The 16,124-nt window shown below is 48.7% G+C and overlaps 5 protein-coding genes across 5 annotated transcripts; 2 read left to right on the forward strand and 3 right to left on the reverse strand.

Annotated features, from left to right (window-relative positions):
* Positions 1-346: 346 nt before the first annotated feature.
* On the reverse strand, positions 347-5,954 carry N7520_005252 (uncharacterized protein; the record flags this gene model as incomplete). The annotated part of the gene is made up of 9 exons (XM_057139186.1): positions 347-1,149; positions 1,430-1,953; positions 2,001-2,394; positions 2,450-2,591; positions 2,708-2,884; positions 3,308-3,490; positions 3,552-5,294; positions 5,348-5,759; positions 5,836-5,954. The coding sequence occupies 9 exons, from the start codon at positions 5,952-5,954 to the stop codon at positions 347-349; spliced, it is 4,497 nt and encodes a 1,498-aa protein (XP_056997393.1).
* Positions 5,955-9,016: 3,062 nt separating this feature from the next.
* N7520_005253 (glucuronyl hydrolase) lies at positions 9,017-10,644 on the reverse strand (the record flags this gene model as incomplete). Its single annotated transcript, XM_057139187.1, has 3 exons — positions 9,017-9,780; positions 9,851-10,303; positions 10,395-10,644. 3 exons carry the CDS (start codon positions 10,642-10,644, stop codon positions 9,017-9,019), a joined length of 1,467 nt encoding a protein of 488 aa, XP_056997394.1.
* Positions 10,645-11,033: 389 nt separating this feature from the next.
* Positions 11,034-12,260, forward strand: N7520_005254 (alginate lyase family protein; the record flags this gene model as incomplete). Its single annotated transcript, XM_057139188.1, has 1 exon — positions 11,034-12,260. The coding sequence occupies one exon, from the start codon at positions 11,034-11,036 to the stop codon at positions 12,258-12,260; it is 1,227 nt and encodes a 408-aa protein (XP_056997395.1).
* Positions 12,261-12,478: 218 nt separating this feature from the next.
* N7520_005255 (right-handed parallel beta-helix repeat-containing protein) lies at positions 12,479-14,089 on the reverse strand (the record flags this gene model as incomplete). The annotated part of the gene is made up of 1 exon (XM_057139189.1): positions 12,479-14,089. One exon carries the CDS (start codon positions 14,087-14,089, stop codon positions 12,479-12,481), a length of 1,611 nt encoding a protein of 536 aa, XP_056997396.1.
* Positions 14,090-14,663: 574 nt separating this feature from the next.
* Positions 14,664-15,997, forward strand: N7520_005256 (Chondroitin AC/alginate lyase; the record flags this gene model as incomplete). The annotated part of the gene is made up of 3 exons (XM_057139190.1): positions 14,664-15,282; positions 15,344-15,772; positions 15,855-15,997. The coding sequence occupies 3 exons, from the start codon at positions 14,664-14,666 to the stop codon at positions 15,995-15,997; spliced, it is 1,191 nt and encodes a 396-aa protein (XP_056997397.1).
* Between the last annotated feature and the right edge of the window lie 127 nt (positions 15,998-16,124).

Here is a 16,124-nt window from a genome sequence, read left to right on the forward strand (position 1 = left end):
TAGTGCCCTGAATCTGAAACGGAAATATCGAGAGTATGTGCTTAGTGAGTGACGATAGTCAGGGGCCAAAGACCAGCACGTCCTCCGATTTATTTAAAGCGAGAGTATAGGAAGAGGTGGATGAAAGACGAGCACTACGAGGGCAAAGGAAAAAAGGAGATACAATACAGTCTGATCGGGATTACTTGAAAAAATCGCTAAAATTAGACTAGCGTGTTTCAAGCTAATTTCCGATATGAAAGTCTAAGAGTGTAAGAGGTAAGTGTAGTAATTTCGAATACTGCTGTAATGATACAGTTACTGGGGCTTTCAGTAGAATCCCTATCTTACGTTTCTTATATCAATCTTAATTAATACTAGCCATCTCGAAAGCAAGCCCTCCCTTACCCCTAAACATCCGTCCCATAATAACAGCAGTAACAGGCAAAATAGACTCCCTAGCACGATTCCACTCCTCCTTCTCCACATCAGATAACCCTCGTGGACAACTAAAGTCCAAAAAAACAGTAACTCTTTTCTCAAATCCACATCTTTCATAAAACGGGACAGCATCCGGCGCAGCTTCAATCCACACATCATACCCGCCCTTATCAGCTCTCTCCAAACCCCACTCCATAAGCATATAAGCGATTCCCTTTCTTCGGTGTTCTGGGACTGTAAAACAGCTTCCGAGTGTCATATACGCTCGTTTTCCGGAATAGCGTTCCCTTGTTTCGTACTCGGCTGTGCGGAGTGTTCGAAATGCTTGTTCTGCGAAGATGCGGGCACCGCCTTCTGGGTGGCGAGCTGCTAGGGAGTGGATTTCTGCTTCGAGGGTTGTGGGGGTTGATGCGTTTTCTGGTATGAAGATCCATTCTGCGCCGCCGATGATAGGTTCGTTTGGGGGGTGGGGAAATTCTTTGGAGCGGGTTACTTGAAGCCAGGTGGATGTTGGGTTTGATTCTATGCGCTCTTCTAGCTGGGCTATTTGTGCTTTTTGTGCTTTTTCTGCGGTTGTGGATATTGTTTCGTCGATGTTAATGTTGATCAAGGGACAATATAGACGGAAGATTGGTTGGAGGGGGTTTTCGAAGGCGTACCGTTCGGCTGCGATTACGGCTGGGAATTCGTTGGGGTTTGCATGTACTAGACTAAGGAAATAGGGCATGGCTGTGCTGTAGAGTTGAGTGTTGCTGATGTGGGGTATGAGATGACGTTGGATCTGGGGTTTTGACGGTTTATGGGTTGAACCCGCATTACGTCTTGACTGTGCTTCTCCACTTGACCCAGGTGGAGGGAAAGCACTATATATACTCGCATAGCTTCAAATCTTGCTATGAGTGAGCAATTATTCTAGTCTGTGCTCATATTTGCACGGATGATTCAATATACAAACAGGTGGTATTATATACAGTTTACTATAGTACATACGTGAGCATCAACTACTCACTCTTCGGGCCCTTCTTAGCAACTCGAGGATCTTCAGAATAATCCATCGCCTCTTCAACCGAGTTAACCATAGGACTCTTCTCTCTTTCCTTTTTTGCCCACAATTCAGGCAATCGTTCGGAGTGCAACATCCCCACCTTCTGCCGATTCGTAAACTCCACCTTCAACTTCCGCCCATACGGAGCCTTCCGCGACAACACTTCTTTGCCCCACATCGCGGATTGAACATCAATGAACTCCACATGCGCAAAGCCACGCGGGACACCCGAGCGCCTGTCCACGGGAACCCGGATATCGAAAGTATTATGCACATCGCTGAACAAGTCTTGAATATCACGATCTGTGAGCTCGTAGGGAATGCCGCCGATGAAGAGGGTGTTTGTGGGTTCGTGTTCGGTGGTTTTGTGTGAAATGGCGCTGCGCGCGTATTGGAGGACGACTGGACGGCCGGCGAGGATTTTTAGGTGTTGCTTCTCGACTGCTCGTTTGGCTTCTTCGATGGTGTCGAATTGGACGTAGCCGAATCTGGGATTGTTAGGACTGGACATTTGTACAGTGTGGGGATGGCTTACCCTTTACTTATTCCCCGGTTATCGTGGACGATGGTCGTGTTCAGCACGGTTCCAAACTGTTCGAAATGCGCCCGCAAATCCTCGGCTGCGAGATCGAAGAACAAGTTGCCCACGTAGACTGTCTCGTTCGGCGGGTTAATCTCATAATTCTTTCGCTTGACCGGGGTATCCTGCTTCGTCTCTTCATCAAGTAATTTATGACGTGATGATCTTTTTGCTTTTTTCTCTTCAACTTCCAGATCTGCGGCTTTGGACCTGGCATACAAGGCATCATAATCGATGTCATGATCCACTGTTGCGTCTCCTTTGATGTAGGCTTCATCTTCATGTTTAAGAGGAGCAGCCTTCCGGTTGGCAAGCTTCGAAAGGTTGCTGCGCTTTGATCTTGGCGTATCTGTTTCTGACAGGCCGGGGGTTTGCTGGTCTTTATTTGTTGAGTTCCAGCGTACATGAGCGGAAAGGTATGAGTGTTGAGACGGGGCGTGAGGGTGAGATCGGAGTGAGGTTACGCATCGTGATCGACATAATGAGGCGGAAGTAGATGACACAGAGGGAGCAAGTAGCCGTGACGAGGCTCGACGGAGGGATTGCCTGGGAGTAATCATGTTAGTCCTTGACTTGAATCGAGTAGGCAGTCGGCAGTCGGCAGTCGGCACAGGATGTACTGCTATCGTAGGGAAATATTATAGAATTGAGAAGTAACATACATTATGATATGACCGGTCGAGTGCCGGGATCAGCACAAATATTGCGAAAACTAAGATATGGAGCAATCGGGGATCCGCGCGGAGTTGAGCTCCTCGAAAAGTTTCCAGCGATATCGTCACGTGCTGATAAGGACTGTCGTCCACGCCTACGATGGAAATATTTGCGATGTATTCCAGCTACATCATAGAAGACAGAATCTGTTGGAGTGAAGAAAGATGGTAAGAGCGGAGTCAAATAAGACAAAATCCCAATTATGATACACGTGACCCTCTTATAGCCAGCCAAATTGCACCTCGATAAATATTGCTTCATATTTTTAAAGAATTCTCCCATCCATTGTATCGTTCCCACGGTATCAAAAAGACATAATAAAGAGTCAGCCTGCACCAACATTCTCAGACATCGAAGAATCCCACAGGCAGAAGAAATAGAATGAGTGAAGATCAACTGAACTCAATTAAATCCAGATTAAGAGCACTGCAGAGCAATTAAATTGATCGTTGGTTCCGGCCAGAACTACTTGGCTGGGACATTGGTGTAAATCCCTGTGCAGAAGAACCGTTGCTGTCACTGGTCGGCGGCGAGAACATGTTGGGTACTCGGCCACCAATGTCGTTCTGCGTAGTCGATATACCATTCGGTGCCTGTGCTCCAAGCGGACCGGGTATCGGAGGCTGTGTCAATCCAACGGGTTGCACTGTCTGTCCTGAGGGATCCGTCATGGGCCAGTACTGATTGGAAGCGCCAAAGTTAGGATTCTGGATATATGTATCCCAAGCCTCCTGTAGCAGAGTTTAGCGGTCGAACATACAATTTACGTCCGTTATTTTGGATAGAACTTACCCAGTCAAGGTTAGTTTGCATGTCCGGCATCTGGCCGAACATGCTACTGAAAGGTGATAGAGGCCCACCAAGCATCTCAGCCGAGGCGCCTGCACCCAGGCCCATGCCTGCACCCAATGGCGAATCGCTCATCTTCATTGCAGGATCTGAAAATGGAGACATGCCAGGGTTCATCGGGCTCATCCCACTACTCAACAGACCCAGCGTCATGGCGGCGTTCTGCTTCTCATCCTGTGGCTCGAACATGTTTGCGGTGCTATTTTCAAGCCCCGGGATGCTATGCAGCTTGCCAAGCATGACCCCGAGAATGCTGCTGGCTTTGAAAGCCTCCATGCTTTCATCGCGGACCTCGTCCCAGATCTCTTTCGAGCGTTGGATTGCTGCAAGCATCTCATCGCGTCTCTCACGGCCCCACGTATACGTGTCACCGGATGGTCGACCCGCCGCTTGGAGTTTGTACCCTTGGTGCAGATCAAGACAAATGATTGACGCAGCCAAGAGGAAGTCCACGGAGCTAATAGACGAGGCTTGGCTCTGGAGGCTACCGAAACGCCCATTCCGCGTTTCTGAATAAAGAACCGACTGAGCTCCGACCATCTCCATGGCAGAATCAATACATGTTCGTCGAGAGTAGGTGAAACGAGGGTTCTCCCGTGCACGGACAAGATATGGTCTATGCAACACGATCTGTGCCTTGTGATAAAGCATTATCACAGAGTAGCGAGACATTATCAGTTGTACTGGATCCAACTGACAATCTTCCAGCGGGCGGAGACGCAGATGATCAGGAATTAAGTCTCTGGCGTGCCGAATATCAGCATCAAGCTCCATGGTCTTCTCGTAAGAAGCATTGGAAACCGATGAAGCATGCTCATTCACACGGCCAAATTCGAAGGTCAGCCGGGACTTGGTTATCAGATATGAGATTGGTGTTGGCTCGGTCAGCTGGCGAGGTTGGGGTAGTTCCTTGCAGTCTTCGTCAAAGTCATCATCATACAAATTCTGCGGCAGGTCTGTATCACTATCGGCAGCCCGGAGCATACTCGGCATGCCGACTTGAAACGAAAACAGCACATCTGCAACCCGAACAAATGACCACACTCGCCGTCGCATCTCACCCTGGAACGGTGTGATGTTGGGAAACGCCTTTGAGTCTCGATGATATCCCATTCGCATCGCCAGACGGGCAATCACGCCTGTTAAAACCCATACTGACACATCTGCTTCCCGGGTCTGCGAGAAGTCACCATGCAAATGAAAAATTAAAGCTTCGATCAGATATGGGTGCGGTTTTGTGTAATCTGCCAAAGTCAGGCATTCTGCAACCGAATTTCGGAAGGAGCCAGCCATATCCATAGCCTTGCCCCTGAACTCCGGGGGCTCGTCGCCTTCTCGGAAATACGAGAGCATGGCCAATCTCATCATGGCGAACAACATAGCAATCCACACTATTTCGGTTCGAGAGGGATCCTCCCAATGTCTGTTGTACTGTGCTTGGAATGTTGGGCCATGAAGGATATGTGTAGCAGGATCGTAGGTGTTGAAGTAACGAGCAACAAGAAGGTCGGTCATGTATTTTGAGGGCAAAGAAGACATGATCTCTGGTCGGCTGAGGGGCTTCATCACCCCGAACAGCAGTGTTGACCCAGGAACATCAGTCGCTGGTCGAGCTGCCTTGACCTTTTCTGCTTGCTCCTCGAATTGCTTTTTATGTGTGTTGAAGAAATTCTTCACCTCGGTAATCTGCACAAAAACATGAGACATGAAGAATCCTTCCAAGGACCATCGAGACTTACATCATTTAATACAGAGGCCCAGTGTGCGTCGCTGATGTAATAGGACTTGTTATTGTCCATTTTCATCACACCAAATGACTTTGTCACCTGTTCCGTATCACTCTCCTCCGCACCACCAGGAGCATCGTCTTCAAGATCCAGATCATGGGAGAGTCCCGTAGACCCCGCACTACTATCTCCAGAGATCGTAGCCATGGCAGCCGTGGGGCCCGCAGACTGCGCACCATTCGTCATCAACGATAAAACCAGACCCTCCAGCCGGTCAATGCGATTTTGCATATCATCGGGCGAAGTCGGCGTTGTCTGTTGCTGAATATTCTTCTTCCGAGTACTCACTTGTGCATATGAGCATGAGTGCGCATCTCCTCGTTTGACGCAATTTTCGCACGGGTTGGATCGATTGCATTTTAACCTATGGATAGAACGTCTATTAGCACAGAGCTATGTATTGGGACCGGGTCATTGGAGGCCATTTTCAGGCTGCTTACTTCCTGTGTCGGCAGGGAGCGCATGAAAGCGGGACTCGATTGCGTTTGCGGATGATTTTGAAGTCAGGCGAATGAGCGCTTCCGCTCGATGGAGTTGTAGAGGGCGGTGTAGGGGACATATTGAGCAATTTCTGTTTGATTCGGGCGGTAGAGTATAGATAGTATTTCGGATGTTTTACCTCGCGAGTCACAGTCTCTTGCGCAGATGGAGCTGCAGCCTAGCCTCTGAAGGAGTTGAATCTGCAGCGACCGGAGTATTCCTGAGGTGAGCTCGGATGACTGTCGAAGCTATGCGCGATTCTTGCCAAACTGATAAGCTTGGTGGGGTATCTGAAGACACCTTTTTGACCCCTGACTGTTGCGACTGCGCAGTGTCGCGCCACTGGTGGCCAGAGCCTTGGTCGGCCGAAACGGCGCGCAGAGATGGCGCGCAGAAGCGGCGCGTGCTTATTAGGCGGAATTCGCGAAAGACCAGTATGAGTAACTCTCTTACGGGTCTTGGATTTCGCGTCGGTGTGAACGGTAGAAATGGAAGCTCGGGTTGCGGTAAGAGGGGTTTGGGACGAGTCTCATTCGGGTAGGAACCGAAGGGTTGGGGGCCAGTAGGGCTAGGAGCTCGATCCTGATTTGACTGAGATAGCGCACCAGCTGTGATTCCCCCTGAGGATCGAAATAGAAGATAGCAAATAGCAAATAGTTGAAAATGTCAAAGAAATGTCGAATGGGGGGTGATGATTAATCGGTCGTTGAGTTATCTCCGTTTTTGGGGTCTTATCGCCATGATGATCTCAGTGGGTTGATTGGGCCTACACATACGGGAATGGAATCTCCTCTAGCAAATGCTTATTATGAATAGCTATTCCGCTTAAAGTTATTTTCCTTTATATTCGAATTTTTCCTCTTATCGTCGCATCCTATCCTATTTAGGTTCCCGATCATGTCCTGCATCATGATTGGCTCAACCCTGGTTAGAGTGAGTCATCTCAGCGTCTCGACCTGTCACCTGCGCTATGTAAATGCTCCATATCAGAAAGGCACATGTCTCCTGCATCTTCATGTCCATGGACCTATGAGAGGTAATACGGATTATTAATACTAAATTTGGCTATATATATCTGCTGGGCATAGCAGTCTTGGCATTTATCCACGGATATAAAACATTGATGTTACTACATGAAGGTGCTCCATACTCGCTGGCGCATAGGAGGCTTAAAAGTCGAAATAAGCTGTCCCAGTCACACGCGCCTAATAAATATTAGGCGTAGAATATACACTACTAGTATGTTATGTTCATACCCATCTGTAGAGATCAAACAAAGTCATCATAGAGTCCTCGTGCATGATTTTGCCGCAATCACTTAAGCAGCCGTCGATCTCTTCTAGAACACCCACCTTATTTTACGATAAAATCGATCAAACAAATTCAATAAAGCTCGAGTGAAGCGAAAACAGGGGTAAATAAACTCTTCGTATTATGACGTTCGTGTGATTACACATCTCATTGTGCAGGTATCTTACATGCACGAAACCTGATTATCTCGGGTATCCAGCCACCTATGAAGTCAATATTCCCTTCCAAACCTGGTAGAGCGAGCTTCATTACCTTCAACTTAGATTACTTCTAAATGAAATCATCAAACTCCTGGAGCTTCATACTTTGAGATTCTTGATTCCAATGCCCGTGCGACGAAGCAAGATACTCCTCGCCTGCTTCCTTGCCTTTGCTTGGCATTCCAGCACTTGAGCATCAGCAACTCCAACTACATATAACCTGGAACCGCGTCCCCGTCATTCTCACGACTCCAGGCGCATTAATAATTTTACAACCTACATTAAATGACTCAACGACTCTCACAATCGTCGGATGGTTTTTCCGAATCAAGCTCTCGAAGAACCGGCTCTATATCTTCTACGGGCCCCTATATACACATCAAACGAGGATCAACGGGCTCCGAAATTCTCCAGACGATCCCCTTAGATCAGTCAGCGCCGATCGAAAAGGCTAAAGTTGCTATCCCTCGACATCGGTCTGGCGTTGCTCCTAGGAACCCTGGACGAGTTCCTCGAGCTTGTGAATCATGTCGCTTGCGAAAAACGAAATGCAGCGGCGAATATCCTGTTTGCAAGCAATGTTATGATTTAAAGGCCAAATGTGTATATCCTTTGACATTGAAGGAGAAAACGAAGCAGTAAGCTTTGCACTGTTTCATTTGCTGTGGTAGTTCTTTCGGGTCTAAGCAATAATACAGGCACATACTGATCTTCAACGTTTTCTTTATAGACAGATCCGCGGGTTGTCACAAAGATTACAGGCGTGTGAAGATCTACTCAGTGAGGTCGAAAACCTTGTCTCCGAAGATATATCTAAGCGCATTCGCGACTTACTGGTAAGGCTACTATATCATTCGATCCCCGCATACTTGCTATATCTAATTTGAATATCAGAACCAAGGAAACGACTTGGATAATACGCCACAGGAAAAGAGCTTCAGTGACGAATTAATGCAAGATGCAAATTCAGTCAGCTCATTGTCTGTTGGATCACTGGACAGCGATATCGCCGGCATGCAGCAGAAAGAAACAAAAAGCCGCGCCAAAAGTGAATCAGGCCAGTCTCCCGATGAGTCCACTCCAGATAAGATGTTTTATCGTGATGCCCAAATTGGAGTAACGAGACCAGTACGAACGTGGTGAACCCCCCCCAACAGCTGATACATGTCGGACACACCACTTTGTTTGAACAACGAGAACAGATCGGACTTGTAAGCATAAGCAATTGAGCTTAAACAGTCTTTGAAATAAAATTAATATCTCATAGCACTTGCATCAATTCGTTAAGCGTTGATATATAATGTAGGGGCTTTGCGCTGCGCGGAACTATCCCAATCCTAAATTCGAAGTTTCTTAATTCTAGGTCCAGTTCAAATTTACCGCGATTTACCCCGGTTTACCCCGGTAATGGAGGGCTATGAATAGACAATACATGAAATGGGAATACGGAATCTTGAAGAGTGCCACAGAATGTAGTGGATTCGTGACCAATTTCGAGTTTCAGCATCTAAACTGATCACCATACAACGGAGCAGACTTGGGAAGATCTCAATTACACTGTGTGAAACCTCTAAATACTATCTAGAAAAGAGCATCTGTTTTATCCAAGAAGCCACTGGTGAAGTCTCCTTTAGAAACCCATCCGTAGCATTCTGTTCCCAAACTCAAGAAAGTAGTAGTCCGCATAAACTAGCCCATGATCTTTATACCTCATCAGAGCATTCGAGTTATTATTTGCCGTCGAATGCTTCAGGATTGCGTCCCAACTCCCCGCCGGCACTTTCACCTTACCAGTCTCCCCATCTACCTCTAGCCGCGCGACATCCCCTTTGTCAAGCGCATACGCGATTGTATCCCTCGCAATGTTTAGCGCTGCATCCAGGTACCTCCTTCCATCATACTTCTCCTTCTCTCCTGCCTGCAACGCCTGATGGAGAAGCAGCATTCCATTAGCGGCAGTCATACCCGCCGATGCGTCTCGCAACCTGTCCCCCTGGGAATCAGTCTCCCCGCTGTTGTCATCAAAGTCCCATACAGGCACCCAAATGCATTTCTTGGCGGGAGATTCCTGTAGTCGGGTGATGAAGTATTCGGCCAGGCGTCTGCATGCCACTAGGAATTCGATTTCGCCGGTCCAGTTGTATGTCTGCGCGAAACCAAGTATCGCCCAGGCCTGGCCGCGTGCCCAAGTAGAGTCGTCAGCGAATCCCTGGTGGGTCATGTTATACTTCACGGTGGCTTGCTGAGGTGCATGCTGATCGAGGTTGGCGACATGCCATGTGGAGGCATCCGGGCGAATAAGGGTCGCCAGGACCGTGCGAGCATGTCGGGTTGCGATGGCAGTAAGGCGCGAATTTTTGGCGTGATGGCCAGCGTAAAAGAGTAGGTCCATGTCTAGGATCGGCCATTTAGTACCAGCCAATATTTGAGTTTGAGGAATATTTGAAGAATCATGGAGACTTACTACACATGCTGTCCACAATGATCAGAAAGTTGTTCTCCTTATCAACAATCTCGTAGGCTCGGCTCTTAGCCTGTTCCCAGCTACGAATCGCTCCGACCCTCTCGTCGTACCGCGACGCCAGGTTATCTGCGGCGGTAAGGTAGCTCTCTAGACTTGACTGATTGCCAGTGAGCTCCCAGTCCATGCGCAACGGATGTATCATGAAGCCCAAGTCGTGTGTATTGGTCCTTATTGCTTGGGCGTGTAATGGTGCAGACCACGAGCGACATAGGGCCAGGAGCTGGGCGTAGTGCGAAGACACCAGCGATCTGGTATTGTCAGACGACAGGGCTGGAAGGGGAATGCGATGCGGGAACTTTGCAAAACGCTCAAGGATGCAGTATAAGCTCGAAGGGAAAAAGCCGCATGTCCAGAAGTTAGCGGGCTTAGAATCATATTTGCCAAACTGGGGACCTGTTTCCGGGACATATTCCGGGTATGTTTCAAGAGATGGCTACGTTAAACAGAGTAAGCATTTGATGACAATGAGTGGGTAGATTAATACACACATGTTCCTCGAGATACGTTTCGGCAACTCTCCAGATCTTGGCCACAACATTCTCACTATATAGTTCCATAAGCTCGGCTGTGTCCACGACTGGTAAAGAGGACTTCATGGTCGCTGGTATAGCTGTGGCCTTGTCGGTTTCGAGACCATCTATACATTTAACAGATGGATCGGATACCAAAATGGCATTATTGTCATCGAAGCTCATTGTTTCGGTGGTAGATTGTTGGAAGGGCTTGGAAAACATGGCAGAGACTGCGTGGCGGTTTCTTAATCAAATTGTAGTATTTCGTGGGTTATGAAGAACAATAAGATGGCGAGTTCAGAAAAGTGACATTCTCTATCTATTTGCTAGTTCAAATTAAATATGAAATGTTAGCGGAAGTTGCTAGTTGATGTCACCTTACGTCGGCCATGCCGTCGGGTGATCGGGCTAGAATTAGTCCGCCGCTTTTTCATGGAGATCCGGGGTATCTACACTCCGCTGACGGTGGTAGCCATGTTTAATGATGGAAACCTAATGGATGAATCGTTTAGAAATGTGCGAGTTTCAATGGGCGCGAGCTTTTCAAGTACGCTGCCCAATTTTGTTGGTTCTCTTCGTTTTTCTCTACGGCAATGCCAAGTTGATTCAGCATGAAGCCACTACATCCCCGCACAGTCGTTCTAGATGGCTTCAGACTCAGCGAGATCAGGAAGCGCCTGCATGATGGTACCGATGCCGCCCTTCAGGTGGCACTGAAAGCTCTTACCCGGCAGGCTGATGAGTGGCTGACTCAAGGCCCCTGGTCTGTCACCACGAAAAAGAAAACCCCACCAAGCGGCGACATACATGACTACACCAGTCAGGCCCCCTACTGGTGGCCCTCACAGGGCTCACCGGATGGCAAGCCGTATGTCAATCGCGATGGAAAGAAGAATCCTGAAGTTCTCAACTATACGGACCGTGTGTATTGGGAGAAGGTCTTCTCCTCCTCCACAGTCCTAGCCTTGGCCTGGTACTATACACAGAATGAAGCATACGCCCGCCATGCTGGTGAGATTTTGCGCACATGGTTCATCGCGCCTGAGACTCGCATGAATCCAAACCTCAACCATGCCCAGCTCATCCCCCATGCCAATACGGGTCGCTTCATCGGCATCATCGACTTTTCCCAGGCTTACACCAGCGTTTTAGATGCTGCTGCTCTTCTAGCTACCGGAAATATTGGAGCACAAGGGCCTAGTGAAATCTCAACACGGGCACCCGGCTGGACTGATGCCGATGTTGAGGCATTCCGGTCGTGGAATCTCGACTTCCTCTCCTGGCTAGCTGACAGCACATTCGGCCGAGAAGAGCGTTCCCAGCGCAACAACCACGGCAGCTTTGCAGCCATGCAGATTGCCGCTATAGCACTCTTCGTTGGTGATTATGACCGCGCCCGTAAAGAGGTGCTCGACACGCGCACCCATCTCCTCAGCACCATTTCTTCTGACGGATCCCAGCCCGAAGAGCTCCGCCGCACTCGCAGCTGGCACTACTCAACCTTCAACCTTCTCGCGCTGACACGCCTAGCCTGCGTGGGGCAACATGTTGGGGTCGATTTGTGGAAGTTCACTGGTTCAGGTGGGGAGGGGAGCATTGCCAGTGCAGTGGACTTCATAATACCGGCAGCGACAGACAGCGAAGTCTGGGCATTCCCTGAATTGGGCTTCAAGGCGTATGCGGCGGCGGATATAATCCGGACGGCGGCGAACGCGGGTCATCGAAGAGCGAAACAGGTCTCGAGTAGGATACAGATGCCTCCTGCTGGTGATCTGTGGCCGCTGAGACCGGCTCCAGAGCAACTTGATGCGGTTAAAGTTGATGAGCACTCTATCTGAGGACAATGAAGGAAGCTATTTTATGATAGTTGAAATATCAGGACCTCTAGATGCCCAGGAAGATTCTTACTAGAGTTAAAATACCAGTAGTGATACCTTATTCATAAATGCATTACTCTCCTTGAATCTCGACATTCCCTAGATTTTATTTCAACCCCCATTCAATTCTCCTGTTTCCCTGTTTTCCTCGTTTTTCTCTTCCTAGCATATTTTTCGTATTAATTGACTCCCGGTCCATTGTATACCCCTACATTTGGCACGACGTTACTTTGTACTGCATTACCAAAGAAGTCCTGATTTCCATTTGCCACCACCAATGCACCACCATCCAAAGCTGCCGACCCGGTTCTGACACGGTACCCAAATCCTGCGCCCAAAGTATTCCCCGTCAGCCCTGGATCTATGAACTTCGGATCCCCGACGATCCCGTTCTCTGTGGGCGGCAGAACCGTCTGGAACATGTTACTCCTCCAGTTGATACCACTGCCTGTCGGCAGACTCGCGTTGGGTTGAATTCCAACGAATATGTTGTTGACAAAGTGCGTTGTAGGCGGAACATTGATATCAAAGGGCCTGTCAGGGCAGTAAATGATGTTGTTATAGAACCACAGCTCTGGTAGCGTCCCGACGCTGATTATCCGGCAATCACGCTCAAAGATATTATATCTGACCACTTGCTTCGACACCGTGCCAGCTGTGGTCCCGCAACCATCGCAATTGAGGAACGCACCACCAGCATTGTCGTGACTGTAATTGTACTCAACGGTGCAGGTGCCTGTAACGCCGAGATCACAATCGAAGGCTTCGCTGTCATAGGCGCTCATGATAGTGTTGTGGACAACGTTGTGACTGATGACGGGGTCTTGCGACGTTTCGACCCACATTCCTGCGAAGTTACCTCCTGTCCAGGGATACTTCCCCATGCCAAGATAGGCAGCGACATTGTGGTCTATAGAGGGCGAGTCCGATGTCGCGATGATTATGCCGTCACCACCACATGAGGAGATCTTGTTGTATGAGACGCGCACATTTTGGGAAAGACTGTATGTCTGACCAGGGCGTACCTTGATGGCACCACCGCCGCAATCATGGACAGTGTTGTCGCGTACAGACACGTCGTCGAAACGGCTGCCGTTGGATGCGGAGATTGCGATACCAGCCGATTTGGCGAAGTCTGATGCGTAGGTAGCCTTGTTCGTCTGGCCGGCCACGTCGTAAACGATGTTATGATCGATGGTGATGCCGTAGTGAATCTTGCTGTCAGAGGCAGCCACGAAGATTCCCTGACGGGGACCGAGCTCGCTAGCGGGATTTGTGATACTCAGGTTGGTGATGCGCCAGTAGTCTTGGTTGGTGAGAGTCAACGAAAAGTTGCTCCCGCCGCCGTTGATGATGGCTGGACCGGCGGTGGAGTCAATAGGGTATGTCGTTATTTGAATGGGGGCAGTATTGTTCCCGCTACCCAGCGGTGCCAATGTTCCATTGCAAGTGACATTAGATGTCAGAGATAATATGTCGCCGGGCTGAAAGGTGAAGCCATTGGCCTGACCCAATGAATTCCAAGGTGCCGTCGATGACCCATTTCCAGGCGTGGGAGAGCTGCAGTTGACATAGTATTGAATAGCCTGTCCAGTTGCAAGAGGCCCCGAGAAAAGCAAAGACAGACACAAAAACCTGAGAGCTCTGAGGAAGCTACCAGTAATGATCTCCATGTTGCGTCTTACTGTCTTGGTGATATCCTTGATTAGTTCGAGGATATGAGACGCTGTGACGCGTATTATATTACGAATATCCTGAACTGATTCGCCAAGATCGGTTACATACCACATGTGCAGTCAACTCTATTGCTTTCTAGTTTGAGTTGCATCCGCAGCTACGACATTGCTATCAAGGTGAACTACTAATGATACGTCGCTTCGAGATAAAGTTTATTTCTTGTTTTCACTCGCACTAGACAGACTTATCTTATCTCGAAGAGATACCGAAGAGGGGAACACGTCTACGGAACTCGATTTATTAGTCTACGGATCTCGGTGTATTGGGCTTCCGGCGCTATGATAGACTGCTAACCCTAACCGGGAATGTTCACGCGATCTGGATAAGGAAATCCTATGGGCGAAAGAGTTGAAAGTTAAAAGTCAAATTCTCTTCTGTGAGCGAATTTAGAATGAGCATCATCATGGTATCTTGCTTTCTTGCGATCAAGTGTGACATGACGGGATGTGGAGAAGTCAATGTGTACTCCAGGGCTTAACCTTGGGCGGAAGTGATAAGAAGTATAAAAGAGACCTCAGGACAGTGTCCATATTCCAACGTTGTTTGCCAGATAACAGGTTGTTCTCGGCAGTTGTGATTGCTAAATATATCCCAAAAATTTATAGGCCATTTCTTGGCTTCTTCACTATGTTGCTCCTGTCATGGAAATTCTCTACCTGGATAACTACGGCTCTGGTGATGGCGGCCAAGGTATTGTCTTCACCAGGAGTCGTTGAGCCCCGTGCACCCTCGTCCTGGATCCATCCTGGCATCCTGATGAACACTACTCAACTTGAGCTCATGAAGAGTCGTGTTGCCAGTGGTACATCGCCATGGTCTGACGCCTACGAAGTCATGGCGTCCAACTCATTATTCAATCTCAGCAGGACTGTCTCTCCTGTTGAAATGGTCGAATGCGGGTCATATTCCAACCCAGACGTTGGGTGTACCGCCGAGCGAGAAGATTCTATTGCCTCTTATAGTATGGCCTTGGCCTGGTATATCACGGGCGAGGCAAAGTACGCAACCAAGGCTATCTATTACATGGACGCATGGTCATCTGTGATCATCGGCCACAACAACTCTAATGCCCCTTTGCAGTCGGGCTGGGTTGGTTCTGTCTGGGCCCGGACGGCAGAAATCATCCGATATTCCGACGCCGGTTGGAGTGATGATGGCATTGCTCAGTTCAAAACTATGTTAACAGATGTCTATCTTCCTGAAGTAATCGGTGGTGATGCCAATGCGAATGGAAACTGGGAGTTAGGTAATCAACTACCTGGCGCGGCTCTACATCCTTAAATCTAATATTGTGGATACCTGTTTAGTCATGATGGAAGCTGCCATCTTCATCGCCATCTTCACTGAAGATGTTGATTCATACAACACTGGCATGACCGGGTTCCTGGACCGAGTCCCCGCTTACATCTACCTCACCTCGGATGGGGATATCCCCATTGCGCCTGTAAACAGCTCGTACACTACCACCGCAAAACTCGAGGCCTACTGGTACGGTCAAACAACCTTCGTTGATGGCCTATGCCAGGAGACATGCCGTGACATGGAGCATACGGGCTATGGCATCGCGTCCATCTCACACGTCGCCGAGACGTCGCGCATCCAGGGCACAGACCTCTTCGTTGAGGAGACGGGTGAAAGATTGAAGTATGCACTAGAGTTTCATTCGTATTATGCTTTGGAGGGAAGCTTCCCCAGCTGGCTCTGTGATGGAACACTCACTGGGGTACTTGACAATGGTAAGACTGCGGTAATTCATTACATTGTTTCCCAAAAATTTTGCTGCCTTGAGGGAGCCTCTTGCTAACATTGCCATTGAAGTAACTGAGATCGGACATACCGAATTTGTGAGCAGGCTGGGTGACACGATGGGCAACACGACGAAATATACAGAGGAGAAGCGCCCTGGCGGCGAAAATGGTCTTTTCGTCTTGTGGGAGACTCTCACTCATGCACGCTTGTAGACACCACAGGTTTGTACATGAAGGCAAATTATACTCACCAACAGGCCGTTCCACTCTGGACACTTTTCTGGACACTTTCAAATTCGATCAACAGATCAACACCACTGATTTAAACTTCCATGATTTC

This window comes from Penicillium odoratum (genome assembly GCF_028828045.1).
Source record: "Penicillium odoratum strain IBT 22623 chromosome Unknown utg000004l_segment0_segment0, whole genome shotgun sequence".
Taxonomy (NCBI): domain Eukaryota; kingdom Fungi; phylum Ascomycota; class Eurotiomycetes; order Eurotiales; family Aspergillaceae; genus Penicillium; species Penicillium odoratum.